The sequence below is a fragment of the Pholcus phalangioides genome, unplaced genomic scaffold (genome assembly GCF_987345545.1).
Source record: "Pholcus phalangioides strain wild (caught in Gottingen) unplaced genomic scaffold, Ppha-v1.0 ptg000022l_1, whole genome shotgun sequence".
Lineage (NCBI taxonomy): Eukaryota > Metazoa > Arthropoda > Arachnida > Araneae > Pholcidae > Pholcus > Pholcus phalangioides.
The window spans coordinates 5,945,359-5,970,113 of NW_028301615.1; the positions used below are offsets into that span (position 1 = coordinate 5,945,359).

Consider the following 24,755-nt stretch of genomic DNA (forward strand, 5'->3'; position numbering starts at 1 on the left):
AGGAGGCGTTTTAACGGGCAACGGTTCACTTTCATTTCTGCGGCTCACGGCTCTTCACGGTTCATTTGTAGCCAATAGGAGCAGGCAACACAAACGAAAAAAGAAGCGATTCACGGGTCATTTCTGACCAATTACAAGAAGCGTTTCAACGGGAAACGGTTCACTTTCATTTCTGCGGCTCTCGGCTTGTCACGGTTCGTTTGTAGCCAATAGGAGTCGGCAATATGAGCCGTCTGCCGTCACGGTTCTTTTCACAACGTTTTCAAAAGCCTGCTTGTTCTTGGTAGTTTCTTGTATGCGATGGAAGTGTAAGAGCCGCGGTTCTCACTCACTCTTTGAAAAGAGCCGCTCTTCTAGACGGTTCATGAGCGGATCGCCCATCACTAATTTCGGTAACCACCACAGTGTGTTCTAGAAGTGTACTTACAGTAGCCGTTGAAATAAACTAGACTCAAGTGATTTTGTAATTTTCGTAGAAGGTAGAATACTTTTCTTTCACCGAAGAAACAAAGCAACATCCGAAGCAATGCCGAAAATTCAAAGAGTTCGGTGAGAATTTTATCAGAATTCCATCGCAGGCTACCTTGTTTGATACTTTACCGTTTTTTTTGGGAACAGCTTTGTTGTGAAAAAAGTGGCCACGTTGGCGATGACCACGCTTGTGGAAAATTAATTTACTTTTTTGTGGATATTTTGACGAGGTGAATTTCGACAGAAAAATCTACTGGTCTCTGCCAATCCAACTCTGGTGCTCTTGCATTCCGGGGAGCAAAATTGTGTCTCCCAAAGTGTATATTGAAAGCACCAGGTTGCTATAGCTACTACGAAATTGGTGTTGGAGTCTAAGGTTGATAATTTCTCGATTTCATTATGCTGCATCTTTAACAAGGGACAAATTAAAATATTCATTTAGGCCATTTTTCTTTAGCAAAATACCATGCATGGCTCCTAAGAAATTGGCTAGCGCACAAATATTTTTTCAATTTGTCATCCCCAAAAAGAAGTGAACAGTTTCTCTCTGAGAGGTAAATTCCCAGTATTCGGTATACCGTGATTTGGTGATTTTTTATTGCCAATTTTGGCGCCAGGGTTATTGGCTCCAGTACCAAAGAATGATTAAAAATGTGAAAGTAAAAAAAATTATATATAATATATATTAAAATAATTGTTATTTAATCAATAAACACCTAAAGGCCATACTTTGTACGGCACATGCCTGGGACACAAATGGCTTCGCCACACGCATTCGCGCTTGGATGTCGCTTCACTCCTCACGTCGATGCCCCCCCCAGAAAAAATCAAAACTGATGAGCAAAACAAAATTACGATAAGCTGGACAAGAAACTTTTCTTCCTTTGTGCAGTAGCGTTGTTGTCTTGGATCATTCCCGATTACCTTTCGCTAGTTGTTTTTAGCGTGACTTTTCAAACGTTTGAACAGCCATTTAGTTTTTTTCGTTCCGAGGGTTAGGATTACACGAACCGGATTACATTTTCTTCGACCAGTAAGGCTGTATCCTTTTTATTTATTTTTCTGGAACAGGTGCTGTATAATCCAGAGTTTGGCGACTTTTTTTTTCGGTGCCAAACATGTCAGACGACCCGATCAAAAGTCGCCAAGGCCGTTAGGCACTGCCGACGCCGAAAAAAAAAAATCGCCAGCATGGAAAAAAATAATAAAAATCCATTCAAATATGAAAAATATCATGAAACAAAACATAATAGTATATTTAATTAAACGACCATATTGTATAAATAAGCATATTCTAGGTATAAAAAAATTAAAACCCGGACTTTTTCCGGGTATCCAGAATCGCTCGTGCTTTAAGCGCCATCTATAATGGATGGGTAATGGAAGCATCTAGAAAGAACAACGACAACCTGGCAAAATAAGTGAGACCCGGACTTTTTCTGGATATCCAGATTCTTTTAAATAAACAATGACCGTCATGCATGTTGTATAAATAAGCATATTCTAGGTATAAAAAAATTAAAACCCGGACTTTTTTCGGGTATCCAGAATCGCCCACGCTTTAAGCGTCATCTATAATGGATGGGTAATGGAAGCTTCTAGAAAGAACGACGACAACCTGGCAAAATAAGTGAGACCCGGACTTTTTCCGGGTATCCAGATTCTTTTAAATAAACAATGACCGTCATGCATGTTGTATAAATAAGCATATTCTAGGTATAAAAAAATTAAAACCCGGACTTTTTTCGGGTATCCAGAATCGCCCACGCTTTAAGCGTCATCTATAATGGATGGGTAATGGAAGCTTCTAGAAAGAACGACAACCTGGCGAAATAAGTGAGACCCGGACTTCTTCCTGGTATCCAGATTCTTTTAAATAAACAATGACCGTCATGCATGTTGTATAAATAAGCATATTCTAGGTATAAAAAAAATTAAAACCCGGACTTTTTTCGGGTATCCAGATTCTTTTAAATAAACAATGACGGTTGACTTGGCGACTTATAGCGCCCTTGGCGGTCTGGATTATACAGCACCTGTACCCCGAAAAAAAAGTTGCCAGAAATCGCCAATCTCTGGATTATACAGCCCCTGTTCCCACTTTTTTCAAGCTGGGAAAGCCAGATTTTGAGGATTTGCTTCTATGATTAAAAAAAAATATACCATCTGAAACAAATTAAGAAATCCCATAAGACAGAGAATTAAATGAACTAGAAAATAATTGAAAATACTACCAGAGTGCTCTGAAATTTTATAAAAAAATTCTCAAAAGTCTCAGAGGTCACATCTCTGGAATTTTTTTTCAAGAAACTTGGAATCACATTTTATATATGTGCCGTAGAAGAACAAAACTGACAATAAAATTTTGAAAAAATTTTAAATTATGGGAAAAATTCTAAACTCTGTTTTAAAAAATTAAAAACAATTTTTTTGTTCTTGTCCCGAAATATTTCACATTTTAAAATGTCCCTTCTGTTAAGGTCATTTAGGAAGTACAGTAAAACCTCGATAAGTCATCACCTCAAGTTATAGAAAAAATGACGGCTTAATTAAACGGAGTGACAACTTAAGCGGAGTTCCGTTAGTTTTAATGTGCAATGTTGTGAAAATCATATAAATTTATAATAAAAATCATATAAAGTAATATGAAATTTATTAAAGTATAAATCAAAGTAACAATATTAATAAAATTAATAGATTGCAAAAGAAAAAATAATAGCAATTTTTTATCTCTTATTGCTTAAATTATTGTGGTGAAATGTACTGTACACTTTAATTTATACTAGTAATTTTTAATTTTGACTAACAGAGCAACTGTTTGAATAAGTAGCTTTTCGTCATAACATAACTCTATTGCACATTAATTTTACATATACATGAATTTTAATTTTAGTTTTTGAATTCTTCATCAGTAGTTATTGATGCAACTACAAATTATCTCGAACACTTTTGAATTGGTGGAGGGTCCCTGTGCAGGAAAAGTAAACAGAAGACCTCAACTTATGAAAGAATGTCAAATTTTTTTCAACAAAGATATTTTGTTTAAATTTCAAGCCTTAAATTAGTAGAGTCCATGCTTTCTATGATTATTTATTATCCGTGCCTGCGTTGCACTTTGACTTGATTCATTTGATTCTTCGATTTACATAATTTTTGATTTCCTTGCACTACAGTCGAATCCCGTTTTAACGAATACTGTTATAGCGAAAATCTTGTTTTAACGAACACTTTCCTAATCCCCCAAATAAGTTTAAGGAACAATGCTAGGTAACCTGGAATTCCTTTATAACGAAATTTCGTTTTAACGAAGTGATTCCACCGGTCTTTTGGCGTTCGTTATAACAGGATTCGACTGTATATGTAATCTTTGACATATCAATAAATTTAGGTTTTGCCAGAGATGCCCGGGGGCGAAGGGCTTACGTTGCTTCTTGTGACAGAGCTTGGGTGTCTCGCGGTTTGTCCAGTTTCTCCAATGGAGCCCAGGCAGAAATGAGATCTAGCTTGAAAAGTCCCCAACGTTCCAAAAACCTTAGTCAGCAAATGAACTTTCTCAGTGTAACTTTCGTTACTTAAACTGTTCTGTTTGGGTATCTAGGATTTTATGGTGACTTTTAAGCATATGGAAATGCTGTTAACAAGCTCTTTTTTTAATGGGAGCCATAAAAATAGTCTGTTCCTCTTTCTCAAATTTTTTCATAGTGACGACTTAACCGAAATTAGCGACGAGTAAACGAGGGTTTAATAACATTGTGGTCTATGAGAGCTGGAAGGATCTGAAGAAAAATGACGACTTGAAGGGTCTAAAAAAAATGAGGACTTAACCAGGGTGACGACTTAACCGGAGTGACGACTTATCAGGGTGACCACTTAAGGAGGTTTTACTGTATATTTACATACCAGATTAAATCCAATAACATTTTGAGTTCATTGAAAGATTTACTTTTATGCTTGATCAACAATTTTGTATTTGACTTTTACAAAATGACTGGCTGAACTTTTGTCTTTAGTCCACTCTGTTACATCATTATCATAAATAATTTAGATTTTTTTTTCATTTATATCAGCATCTAGTGATAGCACATGGAGATATGCTTCAAAATATAATGTAAATTTTCATCAGCCATTTAAATTTATAATGAAAAAATAATTTAGGCTAATTCATCCACTGTTACGTCTTCCAAAAACTCAAGCAATGCAGCAGAATGGAAACAATGATTTAAAGTGAAGTCTTCGTAGTTAAGAAGTTTTAGGTTAAATTTTTGTAAGTTATCTATTCATTTTGAGCCCTTTAAAACATTCTTCATTTTATTTTTCAAGTTAAATACGGAAGTAAAGTAGCACAGATCGTTAAAATCATTGCCAGGCACAGATCCAGGAGGTGTCATAAGGGACATTTTACTATTAGTAAAGGTCATTATATGACAATAAATTCTGAATTATATGGGAAAGAACCATCATCTTCCTATATTATTTTTGCAGGCTTTTCTTCCCTTCCCCCCAGTCTATCCTAGATCACTAATGTGAGAGCCATAAACACCAGCATCCAATTACTATTCAATTTCAACAAAAAATTTTGAAATAAAAGCAAAATCATCCTGATGAAAGAATATCTCCAATGTCTATATATATATATACTGTGACCAGATTTTGAACATTTTATCAGACCAAAATGCAAACTACGAAAGAGGGGGGGGGGGGAAGAGTGAATTTTTTTAAATTTCCTCCTGACGCAGGGGTGCAACAGCTGCGCCAAACTGCAGCAAAACGATTCTCTTGCTACATGGTGCGCCAAGGTGCCGAATTCCTGTACATTTGCGCAAATTCTTGTTTGTGGTTCGCGGAGGTACCGCTAATGCACTGTAGTGCGTCGAATACCTAGAATTTAGGAAAAAGAAGCATGAAAATTTTGTTCATGAGACGCGTTCTTTCTGAGAAGGAAAAGGGTACAGAGGGGGGAAACTTCAATTTCTTTTCACTTCCCACCATCTACCACAATCTTATCTCTGGACTTTGTGCTTCAAGGTAGTAGAACTACTTTCCAAAGTCCTGTATTTCAAGGTAGCAGGGTTTAAGCTATGGGCGCATTTTGCGAAAAATGCGAAAAAAGTAGTGGTCACTTTTGCAAAAATGCGTACAGGAAGTATGCAACGAGTAGACATCCAACCATCAATCATTACATTAGCATTGTAGCATTTTTCTAAAGCTTTTCCCATCATTTTTGCTTTTTTGCGAAAGGAATTTATATCCAGCTTAAACCCTGCAAGGTAGGTATAACCCGCGGGCTATCAGAGTCCCTGAATGAATATGCCAAATTTTCTGATTTCAGAGTTTTTCCAGCGGGTTATATACTGAAAATAACGGTAATTTTGTGGCTACAAACCTGCATGCATTCAAAGACAGCATATCTACAGCGTAGATTTGCGTGATGGCAGCACTGAAATATCAGGCACAACACTAGCTACACACTCAGACTGTTCGGTGCACTCACTTTGTTCCAGACTCTGCCACGAAGCTGGGCTGAATGAATGAATGCCAGAACTTTGCCACTGGACTTAGCCCGTTGCCGAGATCTCTTCCAGCCCAGCTTCGTGGCAGAGTCTGGAACACACGAAGCTGGGCTGGAAGAGATCTCGGCAACAGGATAAGTCCAGTGGCAGAGACCCTGGCGTTCATTCATTCAGCGTAAATTTGCTTTATTTCCCACGAAAATTGCGCACGTGTCTTTGCGAAGAATAAAAACTAGATTTATTTACCCATTCAAATTACCAACATTTTTCGAAAAAACGGGATCTGCAAAAACTCCAGCTAAAATATTCATAGTTTTGTCATCTAGCCATTATGCGGTCGTGTGGTTATCGTCTGTGGTTGCAGATCATGACAATTTCATATTGCAAAAATCCGGATTTGACGAATGGGCGGCTGACGGGAAAAAAATCTACCCATGCGGAACCTGTTTTTGCGCTACTGATCACGTTTTTTCTGCTCGACAAAGCTTTTTTCATCCTTTCCACTCCATTTGGCACCCCTCCTAGAGCAGTGCCCAATATGGCCATACAGTCTGCCCCTGCATTTGTGGGGGGGGGGGAAGCATGCTCTTAGTCAAAGGAAGGAGTTTGCAGGGCTCCCACTTGTTCTACTTTTCGGTAAAATGTCCTACTTTTGTCCAACTTTCTCGGTTTTGACCTACTTTCTAGTTTTTGTCTTACTTTTCCTACTTTTTACCAAATCCTATCCACAAAATTTGTGTAATTGATTTTAATTGAGCAGGAAATCATTGATATATTGCCAAATATTACAAATGTTGGAGAATGTAATTAATGATTCTGCCAAAGCAGAAATTGTATCATTTTTAAGGTTATTTGGGGGACGTATGTGGACCATTTGGCTGATTAATTTTTCATTTGCTTAGTTTGAGGGTTCAACAAGTATAGTAGTCATTAAAAACTTCTTTCTGGATGGAAAAATAATTTTGTATTTATTACTTCATGGTCGTGGACAGTAACTAACATTCATCATTCAAAACTACGGTGCAAATAGGTGAAACATTTGCATTTCAAAGCAGTTGGATACATAGGCCTATTCTAGGTTTGGTGATTATGATGCGGCTCAATAGCATTCAGTTGTCTTCTGTATTTTTAATGCATAAACAATATTTACAATGCTCAGCAAAGAGCTGGAAATAGAAGTGCTTCATTTGTGAAAAATGATTACACTGGCATTGAACAGTAAAATGTGAACAAATCCCTTTAAAAAATGATGGACAATGCAGTAAAACTATCTGGTTCACCTTGTCTTATTTACATCAGATCTTGTAATCTACACATTTTGCACTGTGCTTTTGAAAGTGGTCTCGAAGGAGCGTCATTCTTAAAAAAACGTATGTCTTCAAAATTTGCTGTGCATTGTTGAAGAGAGTTGACAAGCTCTGCACTTTAGAAGACTCCAAAAAAAGAATGTAATATAATTATATGAGGAGAGACAGCAAAGAATTATCTGTGGTTGCTAGTGCACTGTTTTGGCCAAAAATTGGTTTTGTAACCAAGTCATTTATCATTTTGCTTTGGCTTGAGTCATGCCTCATCGTTCTAGCTCAAGCATTGGGAGTAGCAGTGTCAACCGACATGACAGTCATTCAGATAAAATCTGCAATAATCAACCACGACGATTATGATGAGGACTTTATGAAAGAATTCCTGCTAACTGTCATCGATGAGAGAATTTCGGACTCTGAACGCCAAGACAAACGGGAACAAGCCAAGCTTCAAGCGGAAAAGGAAATCGAAATCCGAAAGTTGGAAATGCAATTTGAAATGCAATGCAAAATGTTTGTTTACAACCCGCTGCCAGTGTTGTAAAGGAAAGCATCATATTCTCTTGCATGAATTCAAGGTACAGCCTCCTGTCGTAACACCTAGAAGTGAAGAAGCAGCCGTGTCGAGCACTTTCAATGTTCCCAAAGCAAAATCAAGTCAAGTACTGTTATCTACAGCAGTGGTTCTCAACCTTTTTGGAACCGCGGCCCGGTGAATCAAATTGCTGTGAGTTTACGGCTGGTCTGGAATAGTTTACTCGTTCAAAAGTTAATAATTAATAAACAACCAATTACATTTTGATTGCGAGCTGATTAATTAAAAACCCATTTAATAAATTAATTAATTAAACCCTCCTTTAATTGATTAATTAATTTAATCTATTTTAATTAATTAAAATCCATTTATAATGAATTGAATTCATTATTTTCTTGCGGAGTGATGCAACATTTTTTTTCCGGTAATGTATTAATAACGTGCAGAAGTCAAAACATAAACGAAGCGTTTCATCAGCAACTGCAGTAAACATCATCATTGCTTAAGCGCCAGAACCTGGGTACTGAGGCTGTTTGAGCGCCCCCAATATATTTTACGAGATGGCTGAGCCACCAATAATCAATATACAATGCAACGCTCCACTCACTCTCCTGCATAAGGGCTTGAGCCCGTATATACGGGACAAATGGCAACCTTCAGCCCCCCTTAACGTTTTCTTCATTTCTGCGCTTCTACCTCATTAAAAAATTCAATTGATCACAAATCAATCGAGACGTCTTAATATTCAATTCTACAGACTAATTTCGCATAGTGTGTAAAAATATGAAGTTTTCATTCATAGTGGGCAATGGAATTTTTTTTGAGCTGACATCAACGCAGCACTTATTTATTAGCACTTTTTTAATAACTTAGTGTAAAATATATTTTAAAATCGAACTTTGCATTTAATCTTAGCTAGAAAGAAGGTAATGATATAAAAAAATCATCTATATTGTAACTCACCATAAAAGTCTGCTGAAGAGCAGAAAATTGTTCATTTTTGGGCGAAACACTTTTTGGTATATTCAGGATAGATGCTTATGTTAAATTGTGTAACTTGATAAATTACAAAACTTTGATCGCGATTTTTCTACTCTAAAACTTTTCTCTATTTTTTAACAAAAATTGAGATTTGTGAACCTATTCACACACTGGAAAAGAAATCAAAACGAAAACTTTCGCAACGTAATTCACTGCGTTTTTGCAAAGAAAACAGTATTCGAGTTATCACCAGTAGTTATGTGCACCTTGATGACCGATTCAAAAACACATTATTTTCTGTATACAGATGGTGCTTCACTGATTAGTCTCTGAGATTTGCCACGCATATGTGAAATACTTCGTTCTTTTCTGAGAACACATACTAAATCGTGAAGAGGTTTTTACCACTGGCCATAAATAAACGGGTCCAATGGTCGATGGTGGTTTTCTATTGCCCGGAAATTTTCCTAATCACTCGCAATTATTCCCCTTTGAAGTTATGCAGCTTGGCGAGTAGCACAGATGTTTTTCCAGTCTCCAAGGAACGTGGGATGCAGAGTTTTCTCATGGCATTATTTTTGTCTTCAGGACATTTTCTGTGGTGCCGACAATGGCAAACCGTGGACACGCAAACGACAGGGTCATCTGGTTGTCAACAGAGAGAGCCCTGAAGCAGTAGGATATTTTCGGGGAAAGGGACGGAGAGTATGGAAGAACATTCTCCACCCCTGCTGTATTGTTTGGGTCTCATGAACACGGATACTCAAAAATACGAAAAGAAAAAAAACACAATTAAAAATACTAGTTTCGAGGGGGAGGGAAGGACCAGAGACATGTTTCCTTTCCTTTGGGCCTTGCAACAAAACGAAGGATTTTCAATGCGATAAGGGGAAAGGGAATCCTCCAAATTCTTATAATTTACAATTGCAGCTGGAAGCCTTTGATCTGGAACTCTAGGAGGGTTTTTCATCTTCCTTTGTATGATTTTTAGACTGAAAAACTAAAATAATATGTACCATAATAGTGAAATAAACCAATTAGTTATTCGTGAAAATACTCTTTGAAAAATAACTTTGAAAAATGAAAGGGTAATGAATATATTCTCGCTGCCCGGTACGATTGATGTCACGGCCTGGCGGTTGAGAAACACTGGTCTACAGCACTCGTAAATGTCTGTAGGTGCCGTGGTGATTATGTAAAACGTCAAGCACTCCTGGATAGTGGCTCCCAAACATTTCTCATAACCAAGGACTGTTGTAAGAAAGTAGGACTGATATTCAACAAATCTAAGCATTCAATTCTAGGCGTCAGTGATGAAATATGTGACGTTTCGACAGCACAAGTGAATCTGAAGTTCATCGCAAGTTGCGGCAAGGGTCAAATCCATACAACAACAGCATTAGTTGTCGAAAAACTGTCTTCAAATATATAATTCTAGGTGCAGATGTTTTCTTCGATATTCTGGAGCCTGAACGACTCTCAATGCCTAGAGCTCCACTTGCAGTGAGGACAAAACTGAGATGGATACTGACTGGAAGGGCCGGCTAAGGGGACACGGCAAGGACTCGAAATTAGCTGCACTCAGACTCTGTGTTGTAGTGCCAGTGTGGACGAGATTCTCAACCGGTTCCGGCGATTTCCACCGAAAGAGAAGAATTGTCCGATGAAATCATGTGCCAGGAAATTTACTCTACAGATGTCAAGAGAAGTGATTCGGGACGGTATGTAGTGAGTCTGCCATTCAAATCTACAACTGCTGAGTTCGGAGAATCTAGATCCATAGCAGTCAAACGATTCAAGACACTGGAGAGACGTTTGTCAAGCCAACCCGAACTCAAAAAGAAATACGTGGACTTCATGAACTAGTACCAAGAACTGGGTCATATGGAGCTCATTCCAGAATCAAGCGCGAGTACTCATTGCACTGATCATTTCTATATGCCGCATCATGGTGTCCTGAGATAGCAGAGCAGCACGACTAAACTGAGGGTGGTGTTCGATGCCTCGTGCAAGATGTCATCAGGTATCTCACTAAATCAAATTCTGCATTCTGGTTCGAGACTCCAGGAAGATATCTTTGATGTTCTTATACGATTCAGATCGCATGCTGTTGCACTCACCGCCGACATAGAAAAGATGTTTCGACAGATTCTCGTTCAGAGGAATCACTCCGAGTTTCAACGCATAGTGTGGAGAAACGAGCCAAGTGAGGAGTTGAAGGACTATAGACTGACTACTTACTTATGGTACAACCTGTGCTCCGTTCTTGACCATTCGAACAATTCAGCAGCTGATTCAAGATGAAGAGCAACAATTCCCAGATGTTTCAAGGATTGTATCGAAGGATTTCTACGTCGACGATTTGCTGACCGGTGCTGCAACCATCAGTGAAGCAAGGATGTTGATGAACACAATGATAAAACTCATGCAAAGAGGAGGCTTCCAGTTGAGAAAGTGGAACTCTAACATCAAGGCGGTTATGAATGACCTTCCCCCGGAACTTCAAGGTTCTACAAATCTGGTTCAATTCGAAAATCTCCGTTCACAACAATTCTGGGAATTCTATGGAATACATGTGCAGATACCTTCAGTGTTCAAGTTGATGAAACTTCCACAGAAATCCTAACGAAAATACAGCTCCTATCCCAGATTGCTAGGGTTTATGATCCTCTGGGTTTTTTTGAGTCCGACCACCGTGATCCTGAAAATTCTGATGCAAGGTCTGTGGAAGGATCATAGGGGTTGGGATGAACCTTTTGATGACCCATGTCTTGTCGGGGATGGAGAAAAACTAGTAAGGAATTTTCTCTCCTGAAGGACATTTCCGTTCCCAGATTTCTTATGGGGTGTACAAGGACTGTCAGTAGTATGGACATTCATGGATTTCGTGATGCATCATGTAAGGCATATTGTGCAGTTTGTTACCTTCGCACTGAGTTTACAGATGATGCAGTGAATGTAGTCTTGATATGTGCAAAGACAAAGGTTGCCCCATTGAAATATACAACCATACCACGTCTGGAACTGCGTGGAGCAGTGTTGCTGGCTAAATTATCCAAACGAGTGAATGGAGCTTTGAATCTGAAAATCAGCAACACAATTCTGTGGGCTGACTCGAAGGTTGTGCTTCATTGGATAAAATCGGATCCCACTAGGTGGAGGACATTCGTCGCGAACCGAGTGAAACAGATTCACCTATCAAATGATCCAAATCAATGGCATCATGTTTCCGGCAAGGAGAACCCAGCTGATTGTGCCTCCAGGGGATTATCACCGTCACAGCTGAGAGAAAATTTCTTGTGGTGGAGAGGGCCAGATTGGTTAAGTGAGAGTGGTTTGGTGATACCATCCAATTCTGACCCTTCAGACCAGTTGATGGAGGATGAATTAGAACTAAAGAAGTCTGTGAATGCAACCCAATCTCACGAAATTGTGGAAGAATGGAGTTTGATCAGCAAGTATTCATCGTTTGTTAAACTTCAACGTGTTGCTGCTTTGAGTCTTCAATTCATCCACAACTGTAAATCCAAGAACAAAATCGTTGGTGCACTAAGTGCTTCTGAATTAAATTATGCTACTCTAGCATTAGTTCGGATCGTGCAGAACTCAGAGTTCAAGGATGAACACAGTTTTCTTGATAAGGGAAATCCCCTTCCACCCACAAACAAATTCTTGTCACTAAGTCCATTCATCGATTCAAGGGGTTTGATACTAGTGGGTGGTAGGTTGAAACATTCGGATCTTAGTACAAGTACCAAGCATCCATTGCTCCTGCCTAAAAATCATCATCTGACATCCCTGATAGTGGAACATTTCCATCTCAAATACCTTCATATTGGAGCTGAACTTGTTCTCTCAATGATTCGACAGCAATTCTGGATTACGTTTGGTAGAAGCACCATAAGAAAAATACTCAACAGGTGCGTAACCTGTTACAGATTCAAGGCACGACCTGAGACGTCAATGGTGGGTAATTTACCTGCAGACCGTTCCAAAGAACTGGTGTAAACTTTGCCGGACCGATTACAACGAAGCCGATATTGAAGAGGTCGAAGGTTCAACTCAAGTCATACTTAGCGTTGTTCGTATGCTTCACAACAAAGGCAATTCACATTGAAATCGTGTCAGAGCTAAGTACTGCAGCTTTCCTTGCAGCATTTAGAAGATTCATATCCAGAAGAGGGAATCCCACAGATATGTATTCGGACAATGCAACCAACGTCAAGGGTGCTGCCAATTATTTAAAAGCACAGTTCGAACTCTGTAAATCCCAAGATGTGCAGAAAGTTATCTCTCAAGAAAAAATCAATTGGCACTTCATTCCTCCGTTATCACCTCTTTTTGGTGGACTATAGGAATCCAACATCAAATGTTTAAAGCGTCATCTGTTGAAAATGTGCAAGGGAAGTGCTCTCACTTATGAAGAGTTCACTACTCTGACAGTCCAGATTGAAGCTTGCATGAATTCAAGACCCCTAACTCAACTCGGCCAAGATCCAAACGAGCTGCAAGCTTTGACTCCTGGACATTTTCTCATCGGTACTCCAATGGCTGCTGTACCCGAAGGTGATGGTAAAGCATCAGGAAGTCTACAAGCCAAATGGGCCAAGATACAAAAATTGCAAAAGGATTTCTGGAATCGATGGTCCAGGGAATATTTGACCAGTCTTCTAGCAAGGATGAAGTGGAAATGTGAAACGTCAAACATAGCAGTCGGCGATCTCGTTATCTTGAAGGAAGACACGCCTCCCCTCAAGTGGCACTTGGCTCGAGTGACCCAAGTCTTTCCAGGTGACGACGGAAAGGTCAGAGTTGTGGAAATCAAGACTGTGAATGGTTTATACAAACGTTCCGTGAATCATCTGTGTCGTTTGCCAGTCGATTATTGACTGTCACCTTTTTGGGGCGGGAGTATGGACGATCGGGGATCGTTTTATTTTTGTTTTCTTCCTTTTTATCGTTTATTCTCATTATTACTGTTTTGTAAGATGGCAACAGTTACGTTCAAAACATCGTAGTAACAAGTCACATATGTGACTACGAAGCAAGCCCCAAAGAAATCAGCAGGTGCATATTGTGAATCGCCAATGGCGACATGTAAAGAAATTGACTTTGAAAACCAATATGCGTGTTCAACTACAAAATGATGCATCCGCCGAACGTTTCGCAAAACAATTGCTGGTTATTGGGAATGGGAAGATGGCAATCGACAGATCTACACAATGTATCACATTGCCAACAAACTTTTGTAAGACGATATCAACCAAAGATGAATTGATTAGAAAAGTTTTCCCAGACATAGTGCGGAATTACAAAAATCATCAGTGGTTCAGTGTACGTGCTATATTAGCAGCTACAAACAACGCCATCAATGCCATCAATTTCAGCATTCAAAACGGAATACCAGGTAAAGCGACAACGTATAAGATTAGGCTAGATTTGGAGAATCCGTGCTTCTCACATGGACAACTGTATGTGGCCAGCTCACGCGTCGGAAAACCTTCCGATTTATTCGTGTACGCACCAGACCATCGTGTATCCACAAGCACTCTAATAAATAAATAGAATTGAAACAGCGCTTTTTGAAAAGTTTTCCATATGAATTTATGCATGAGTTTTTCACATTATGGCTTATGTTCAGTAACAACAATGAGAAGAAAATGATGGCTATAAATAGGGTACTAAAATGTTTCTTTCATGTGATGGTCCAAAAGCCTATATGAAGACGTTAGAAAAGTTAAAGAGAAAGAAGAAATACGTAAGAGCATATTAAAGAAACGTTCAAACATAAAACATACATCGAAAATGAAAAATTTCAAAAGGGTTATTTCATGTAATATGCTTTAAACTGGTATGTTATTTATTTTTTGTACAATTTTTTTTTGTATTATGTAATATTTTGCAATGTTTTCTTAATATTTAATAATATTTTTAATTTTTGTTAATTTTGGTTTTAATTCCTATAATTTTGAATATTTTTTATATTATGCAATGTTGTGTGTAAAATTATTTTTGTGTAATTTTGAATAGTATTACACTCATGTCCATAAATTAAGGATAATGCCAGCTCCGGCAAATAAAGGTTCAGAAACAAAACAAACGTTACTTATTCATAAACCCATTTATTAAACAAAAGATAAAGAACAAAAACGATGGTGTATGTATGATACCATTCATAAAAACTACGATTTTTGCTCCCTGGAGCAATTGTAAAAAATATCTCCTTTACAAAAACCAAAAACTTACTATTACATGGTTGTTGGTATGATGGTTAATACATTGTATGTCTCCCATGCAATGAAATACAGTCCGTACAACGCCTAGGCATGCTGAGTATCGAATTATCAATCTCATCTTGGGGTAGATCACTCCACTCAGCAAGCAATGCTCTCCGAAGTTCCGGTACACATGTAGGAGGTGGTTGACGGGCTGCAACTCATCGGCCAAGCATGTCCCACACATGCTCTATCGGGTTCAAGTCAGGTGAGAATGCTGGCCATTCCATACGGGTATATCCTCAGATTCAAGGCATTCGTTTACGATGTTTGCTCGGTGAGGACGGGCGTTGTCATCCATAAACACAAATTCTGCACCCATGCCACCCCTAAACAAACGTACATGTTGTTCCAGAATGATGTGCCGATAAATTTGGGCTTTCATGGTTCCGGTTTGAACATGCAGATCTGTTCTGGAACCCAGTATAATTCCACCCCAAACGAGCAATGCTGCACCACCGTAACGGTGTCATTCAATGATGCTGTCTTGGTGGTAACGGGTAGCTGACGTTCTCCATGTGAAAGTCCAACGTGAATCATACTGCAAGCTAAACCTGGACTCGTCGAAAAACATCACACAAGCCCACTGTGACGATGTCCAAATTGCATGTTCTCTACTCCAGGCTAATCGCTGCCGACAGTGAGTTGCCGTAAGCGGAACACATCTGACAGGCCTGCGAGCATATAGACCAATATCTCCTATACGTCTGTACACGGTTTGCCTTGAAACTGTGGTACCCGTGGCTGCAGATAGCTGACGAGACAGGTCGGATGCTGTGCTCCGTCTGCTTCTTTTGGCAGTTACTGCCAAATACCGGTCTTCATTCGGCGTTGTAACTCGGGGGCGACTTGTACTGTAACGTCTACTGACATTAGTTATCTTGGAATCGTTGCCAAAGCCTAGAGATGACACTTTGGGCAATTCCAAGTTCCTCGGATACTTCCATCTGAGTACGCCCACATTCCAGGTGGGCGATAATTCTACCACGTAAAAAATCATCCGCATGCGTCCTCTGTGTCATAACTATTCGCTTATGGCACTGAGCGTCTTACAATGTGAATAATTTTACTTCTTTGCCACCATTCCTTATATACCCCCACCCCCTTACACTCTCGTCATTGTGACATACTATCGGCATCATCTGGTGGCTTCATGAAATTTGCATATCGTTCTTGCAGGTGATAATTCTACAGGTGAAATTTTTACTTTAGATTTCGATTTCCGTGTGATTCTGAATTATCCTTAATTTATGGACATGAGTGTATTTTTGTATAATTTAGTATTGTATTATTTTTGTGCAATTTTGTATAGTATTATTATTGCGTAATTTTCTATACTCTGGATATTTTCAATTTTCCACACTTTTGCATAGTTTCAATAAAAATGACACAATGTAAATTGAATGTTATCATAACAAGTTTCCTTGAATTTCTTTCTTCTGAGATCACAGCAACGCGCGATGGGTAAGCTAGTTATATATAAATGTCCTACACCCTTTTCCAAAACAAAAACATGTCTGAGAGAATGAAGTGTTTGCACCCTCTTGTTTTTTGCACTTCCTCTCGTGCATTGCTGGGATGGTACATCACTCCCTCACGTATTGCTGGGATGTTGCTCAACATTGCATCCCGAACAGAACTGTCAATTATGTGTGTGGTGAATGGGTTGCACTACAGTGCAAAGAATTAAAAGAAGTGAAATCAGTTCAGAGAATAGATATACATATTGGGCAGACATATTCAAACTTTTTAACCTTGAAAGTAGCCCAAGGCTTTTTTATCTTTAGCACATGGTAACGCAGACAGTGGAAGAGTTCAGTGTTAACAAAAGTCTGAACAGTGAAAAATCTGTCCATCTAATGCTTTAATGGAATAAGAGACACAAAATCTTATGTTCAAGGGCCTGAAAAGTTCAGCATCAGTTCAGCATTTGAAAAAAATGACAATTTTTTTCAAATGCTAATTGATGCTGAACTTCTGAAAGTGACTCGTGATTCGTATACAAAATATTGTAACAGGCTTCAGGCTAAGAAAACAGCAGGAAAAAACATTTTTAATCTATTAACATGATATTATGGTGAGAAATTGTTTAAGTAAATAAGGAAGGTATTTACGTTTTTCTTATTTTTTGCATTTTGCTTTTTAAATTTAATAATTTTTTTAAATTCTGTGAAAAGCTAACTTTTGTCTATTTTTGTCCCTATTCACTAGGCTATTCACAAACTATTTTTGTCCTACTTTCTCGGTTTTGTCCTACTTTTCCTACCAAATCCTATCAACAAAATTTGAGTAATTGGTTTTCAATTGAGCAATAAATCATCGATATAAGCTGAAGAGCCTGGTACAGGCATGCGTATGCAAATAAAGAGATATGGAACCAATCAGAGTATGGCAATGAGGTTGGCAATGCCTATATAATACAACAAGTGTCTGGCATAGTTGTTAGATCAGTTACTGCTGCTACAATGGCAGGTTATCGAGATTTAAGTGAGTTTGAACATGGTGTTATAGTCGGCGCACGAGAGATGGGACATAGCATCTCCGAGGTAGCTATGAAATTTGGATTTTCACGTACGGCCATTTCATGAGTGTACCATGAATATCGGGAATCCGGAAAAAAATTAACGCCTCGCCTGGGCCCGACAACACCGACATTGCACTGTTGAGGACTGGAAACACGTTGCCTGGTATGACGAGTTTTGGTTCCAATTGCTTCGAGCTGATGGACGTTTACGGGTATGGAGACAACCTCATGAATCCATGGACCCTACATGTCAACAGGGGACTGTTCAAGCTGGTGGAGGCTCTGTGATGGTATGGGGCGTGTGCAGTTGGCGTGATATGGGACCCCTGATACGTCTAGATACGACTCTGACAGGTACGTAAGCATCCTGTCTGATCACCTGCACCCATTCATGTCGATTGTGCATTCCAACGGACTTAGACAATTTCAGCAGGACAATGCGACACCCCACACGTCAGAATTGCTACAAAGTGGCTCCAGGAGCACTCTTCTGACCACTTCCGCTGTCCATCAAAATCCCCAGACATGAACATTATTGAACATATCTGGGATGCCTTGCAACGTGCTGTTCAGAAGAGATCTCCACACCATCTTACTCCAATGGATTTATGGACAGTCCTGCAGGATTCATGGTGTCAATTACCTCCAGCACTACTTCAGACATAAGTTGAATCCATGCCACGTCGTGTTGCGGCACTTCTGCGTGCTCGCGGGGGCCCTACACGATATTAGGCAGGTGTACCAGTTTTTTTGGCTGTTCAGTGTGTTATGGTTAAATATTACAAATGGTGTAGTTTGCAATTAATGATTCTCCCAAAGCAGAAATTGTGTAATTTTCAGAAGTGTGAATTGCATCATTCTTAATTTGTAAACGAAATTTATTTAGAATTATTTGTTCCAACCATTTTTCCAACCCACCCCTGCTGAGGCAAACCATCACATTCTCATATTAATTTTGCACCTGTGTTTCTTAAAAAAATAAAAAAATAGATAGAGAAGTCGATAGACATAACACAAATTCGGTCAATAGAGAGTTTGTGGCTTTTATAGGCCTAAATGTTTTTGGCTCCAGATCTTTTTTATTCGTCAAGGGAAGGCTGTGTGAGTATGTATATGACTCTAGTATTTCGTATTATTCTTTTTTCTCTGTATCCTCTCTAGATGGCATCACTTACACAATTATTATCTATGTTATTTTCCCCCACCTTGTGTGGCAGTTTTTTTTTTTTTTGTATCAGCCTTCGGCTAGAGTCAGTTTTTGTTTTTGCTTTTTTGCTCATGTCTAAATTAACGTTTCATTATAATCAAAACTTTGCATTCTCCATTATATAACAGCTCGGTTCGTCATTTGTATACAAAGGCTATTATTGATAAGTTCTTAATTTTTTTTTTTTACACAGAAATTTGTTGGAACACACATTGTTTAAATAACCAGTATGCGATTTTTAATCCTCTTGGTTGTGTTTCTTTTCTTGAATCATATATTTACAATTTGAATGGTGTTTTTTTATTTGTGGCTTTTGTTCAGTAAACCAAAGACCAGTCAAGGTAAACGTTTTCTTGAAAGTCGACTGCCAAAGCTTGTAGAAGACCAAAAGAGTACAATGTGTATTCGTGGAATCAACGCAAACAACACGGTTCTACAAATTTTGAAAGATGTGGTGAGTATAATATGTTGGCTTATTTATGTTTCGATGAAAGCGGCTTTTTTAATTCATACTAAAGTAATACCTCAAATCCAGACTACTCATGACCTAGGTAATTCCAGATTGTGGAAGTAGTCCGTTGCCTAGGATCCACTTTTGTTTATTTCCCAAGTTTTCGTATTTAAGGCAGCACTTCCTTGTGAGCCTCGATTCATATTTTTCTTTGAAAAAACAAACTAAAATAAAGCTATATATGCACAATCGAATTCAGATTGGAAAAAAAATTTTATTCATTAAATCGAAGGGATTGTTAAGTCAGGGTCAAATTGATTGGGAGCATAAACACACTCAACACCATAGCTTGAAATTTTCCTCTTGAATCTGATTGGATGGTTGAGAGGTTCTTTCTTTCAATCCGAGCGCAACTCAGGTCTATCGCCATCTATGGGCTACCTACATCTATTTACTACCTAGTGAGTTGTGCTGGAAGTGTAACTGTGTGTACCTAACCAGAGATGCCACTGGACTCTAATTTACCTGGTCCTTGGGACCCAGGCTATTTGAAAAATCTGGGTCCTTTTGAGTGAAAGTGGGTCCCTCTCAAAAAAATTTATCTTGAAAAAAATTATGCCTCCCCCCCCCCCCCCCATAATTCACTGGTATCTCTATGAAATTTCTTCCAGTATGCCCCAGGTTTTTGATCACCTGCTTATATTTCTTTGTTGAGACTGAGCTGTGGGTCATGTTCCGGGTAAGAGAAGAAGGTATCTGTGAATCAAGTACATTTCTAAACACATGTTCTATCCAAAGGTTCATTTACTTTTATTGTCTACTAGTAGGAAAAACTTGCAAAAGATGCTCATTAGCACTGAGAATTTAATGTATGGAATTCCGCACATGTAATAAATCTAAAACAAATATACAGTTGATCCCGCTTATGACGTTTCTCCCATTTAGAATTGTATGAACTTATTTTGGTGGTCCTAACAATAAGTAATTCTCATTGAGATTTCCCGTTTAAAGTGTTTCCTTATTTATAAGGTTTTTATGACGGTTTTTGAGAAACTTTATAAGCAGGATCCACTTTAATTAACAGTTGAAGGCACACATTTATATTTACTATTAATCAATCTATAAATTCCCTTCTGATTGATTCTACATTTTGTTAAAAATATTTTAGCATTTCCAATATCTTCTGATCAAATTTAAAGCAAATCAGATTCTCTCTCTCCTCTCTCTCAGAGTTTTCCTATGGTAAAATTTTATTTTCCTTCCCTGTTGGTCCACCATTCTGATCTGTGGCCATTTAACTGCCACATATTTTAACATCTGAATATGGGAGCTATGTCAGATTTGTGTTGGAGAAACTTAATAGTGTGCTTATGTGTGTGTGCCCAGCATTTGGCGTGTTTTGTGTTCAGTAGGAGGTGCCATCTATCTAGCTTTGCAACTAGATACTTTCTCAAATGGGGCAAGTACACATTTTGGCACACCCATGTAATGTAGAAGAAGCAGTTATAAAGGGTGAATTTGGTGCCCCCTATAGTCCAGAGCGCAGGGCACTAGACTGCCTGCCCCTTCCAGTTGTAGCCCTGCATCTATTCTCCAAACTGGTAATGCATGCATTTGAAGTTTAATGTATGCATATTTGTATTGTAGGTCTATGTGATTGCCGTGGCAACCAGAAGTTTTTTCCAAAGGAATAGCCAACTCAAAATTTGAGATCTTTAGAAAATCATATTTTTAGCTGATTACCATTGCGCAATCGCAAGTTCGAAACACAGATTTTCACCAAAAGCAAAATTTATAAGGGGCCTCTCCCTTCCCCCCCCCCTTCTGAGATCAAAAATTAATATTTTTGTAGAGAATTAACATATTCGAATAAAATAATTTATTTTATACTATCTGAAGAATTTGATTCTGGTGCCCCTCCAAAATTTAAATTCTTTAAATTCTGTGAGAAGCTATTTTTTTTCACTGAAACCCTTATTATATTCTGCACACACTTTTTTTTGCTATATCAGGATGAATTAGATTTTGGTGTCCAAGCAGCAGAAATTCTTGCTGCCTAGATTTTCAGTATATATGGTGTGTAACCCCAAAGCAGAATATGCCGAAGTCTGCCACGTATGTCGCAGAACAATCTGGAAGAATTTTAAGAAAAATGTAGAAAACACTATTATGGGAACTGCAGAGCATTTCCAGTCAGTCGAAGGCTCATTGCAGAACAATGCAAAACATTCTGCTTTGGGGGTGTGTAATTTGAAAAGTGTCTAATAATTTTTATTCGTCATTTTAGTAATGCATATTTGAGTAGTGACATCAGATACTTCAGAAAAAATTTAAATGGACTTTGATTTGTGGAGGAAATTTATTTAGATTTATTTGTTCCAACCATTTTTGGCAAAACTTTTGGCATTTTCATAGAAAATGAATTGAATTTTTCATATTATATTTTGTAGATATAGTTAGTTTTTAGTTCTGCTCCATTTTTGAACTTTCTGCTCCAGAAATGAAAGTTTGCTGCTCCAAAATGAATGAGGGGCACTTGCACCCCTGTACTCTGGTTTAAATAGCTTTCCTGGTCTGGACACCAGGATTGCATCCCTCTTTCATAGCAAAATTGTTTTACACTTTATCTTGAAGTTCGTAACGTAAATAGATGGTATTTGTATTGTCTATTAGCTATTTCAAAGACAAATCCGATGATACCAATATCATTGTCAGCAGCGACAATGCTATGTATTGTTTATAAATTTTTTCTCTCACATGGTCCTGCCCCTTCACAGGGGCAGTGGTTAAAATTGGCTAAATCTGGATAGAGCCTGGTCCGCGTGCTCTTTTTGAAAGAAAAGTACTGACAACGAGATTCAAGGCACAAAGAAAGTGTTCATGTTGAAGTTTTCTGCCTTGTCCACGACACACAACCTACTACAATTTTCTTTTCACAGAAATAGAAACCAAAGATTTTGAATTAAAACCATTAAATTCTTTAAAAAAGGGCTATGACTGGAGAAGGAGAGGGGTCATTTTCAACAAATTTCTGTAAAACAATTTTCGTATTTATATAACGTTTTGACTTGTATGAGCATATAAACAAGTTTCCGTTGTATTGAAACTGAGCCCCCCAACATTTTGAATAACTTTACGCCCATGGCTATGAATACATATTTTTTTGTATCTTTCACAAGCACTTGCAAGTTAACTGAAATGGCAAGAGACTTATTGTATCATACTTTTTCTATGTTTACTTTTTTCAATGAGTTTATCTTGTTTTTACTACAGATAATTTTGTGTTGTTTCCTCTTTTTTTGTGATCTGACTTAATGATGTAATAAATAATCAAATTGTTTTTATTCTATTTTAGGGCACTCTTAAGAAGCCAAATGCGACATTCTATAACAAGTAATGTTCATTTGTTGTCACCTACAATTTTCATTTTATAAAAATTGCTCAATTTACCCGAGTTACCTAAAATTATATTTCACTTTAAAAATACACTTACTCCTAAATTTAATTTTTGGTGGTCTTGTTTGATGCACCCTCTATTATAAGTAGGAATGGGACGAATAGTGATTTGGCCAAATATAAATTTTCTTAAAATTCATCACGTCATCATGTCCTCTTATTTCCCTAAAAATATCCAGTTTTTCAATCTGTTGTGTTACAAACTGTTTTTATTTGCGAGTCATAAATTTGATTACCGCAATGCAGACGGTGTGTGTAAGTAGGCTAAATTGCTAGAGGTTCATTTTACCTACACCATGTTGGGCATAGACACTGGAACCTGAGGACTCTGGGTGCTTTCCCTTCCTTCAATAAACTTTGTAGTGCTTAGCCCCCTTCCCCAAACAATACATGGATATACAATGTTAATGCATATATGGCATGTCCATCAAACTATGCCCAAAGATGAAAAACCAAACAGAAACGCATTTAATAAAAAGTCACAATTTTAAATGTGCCTACCATACTTAATATGATTGGCACATCCAGGGGTTGAGAAACTGCTACAATTGTTTGCTACAATTTCCGACGTTTGTTACATTCTGCTACAAAAACGCTAAAATTTTTCGATTCTGCACGATCTTGCCCCAAAAACAAAAAATTCTCCCTTAAGAAACTTTGAAGTTTCGTCACAATAAAAGCTGACTTTTTGATGTCATTTGTCCTTTTTGCAATTTTATTTCTTGGGGATACAAATGGAATTAGCTTGAGGCTCCCTCTTCAGAATTCGGCACCTAGGCTTCCAACACCATATAAAATGGGAACAAACTATGAGAATTGCCACTCATCTGCAGAACAACAACAAAAAAAAAAAACCCCTTTAATTACTGTTTCCAGCTATTTTTTTCCAAAGAAAAAATAAGTTGACTCCTTTGATTTATGTGTTCCTTACATTAATTATTTTTTAAATTCCGTTGATTTTTTGCTGACTGGCTGTACTTAACGGAAGATTTGTGTATCGTTTTATCCTTTAACAGAACGGAAATTTGGGAAAAGAGCATACTATCGCACTGGGGAAAAACAGCACTGATGAGCCTTCACCATCAGGAGTTGCAATGCAAAAGCCGTCGGTAAAATTCAGGTTGTCTACAATCATTTAAAAGTAACAAAATAAGAAAAAGGTCAAGAAATAAGAGTTCAGATTTTTTTAAAATCAATTTTTGGATTTTCCTGGCAAATTCCTGTGCTCGATTTTATTTTAGAAAACCATGGCCACTTATCAGGCTTTTGATACCTGTGATCATGTATTGGTGGCAGCTGAAAATGAGTTTTCCAACTTTAAGTACGAACGTAGTTGCGGTTTGTTTTTGATTCTAAAAAGTCTCCACCGTTATGGAGTGGTTCAAATTTGTGTAAAAACCTCTGGTTTTGAGTAAAAAACTATTCTGCCAATTAACAATTTTTCGAATGCCACCAAGTAATGAGTGTTGAATCACTAATCCCGCAAATAATGAATGTTAAATTACCAAACATCATGGCTATTTCCCCAACTTTTTCTCCCTGAATAAAAAATTTGAATAGCCAAAGTGCTAAAGCTAACAAGATTTTGGCAGGAATCATACTCACAAAATGGGGGAAAAGTATTAATTGTAAATATTCATCCATGATCATTTTCTCACTTTTGATTTCGGACATGAGTAGCACTGCTTTGATGTACCAAAAAACATTTTACATTTCCAAAATGGCTTCTTGTGAAAGGCTTTTTTGACGATTTACTACTACTACTCCTAAAAGAAAGGTAGTGCCCTGATTGCACAAAAACGTGACTACTTCAATTGGGACCTTGCTCTTAGTTATTTGAGAACCAGCCTCTCAATTATAAAAGAAAATCACCCCTGGCATTTTGGGAATAAAATGACTGGTGCTGGATAAATTTAAAAGAAAAATTTTCTTCGTCATCTATCTATATAAAATTGATTTTCTGTGTTTATGTTCTGTATAGAAATCTACAATTTTAGATAGATCGTCGCCAAATTTTGTATATATACCAAACAGGACCTGA

At 37.9% G+C, this 24,755-nt stretch overlaps 1 protein-coding gene across 1 annotated transcript in view; it reads left to right on the top strand.

Annotated features, from left to right (window-relative positions):
• The first annotated feature begins 256 nt into the window (after nt 1-256).
• Non3 (Ribosome production factor 2-like protein Non3) overlaps nt 257-24,755 on the top strand; it is a 118,986-nt gene continuing 94,487 nt past the window's right edge. The window contains exons 1-3 of the mRNA XM_089250162.1: nt 257-549; nt 19,129-19,261; nt 22,614-22,651. Of these exons, the coding sequence (XP_089106288.1) occupies nt 527-549; nt 19,129-19,261; nt 22,614-22,651 (194 nt within the window). The 5' untranslated portion in view covers nt 257-526. The remainder of the gene's footprint in view (nt 550-19,128; nt 19,262-22,613; nt 22,652-24,755) is intronic.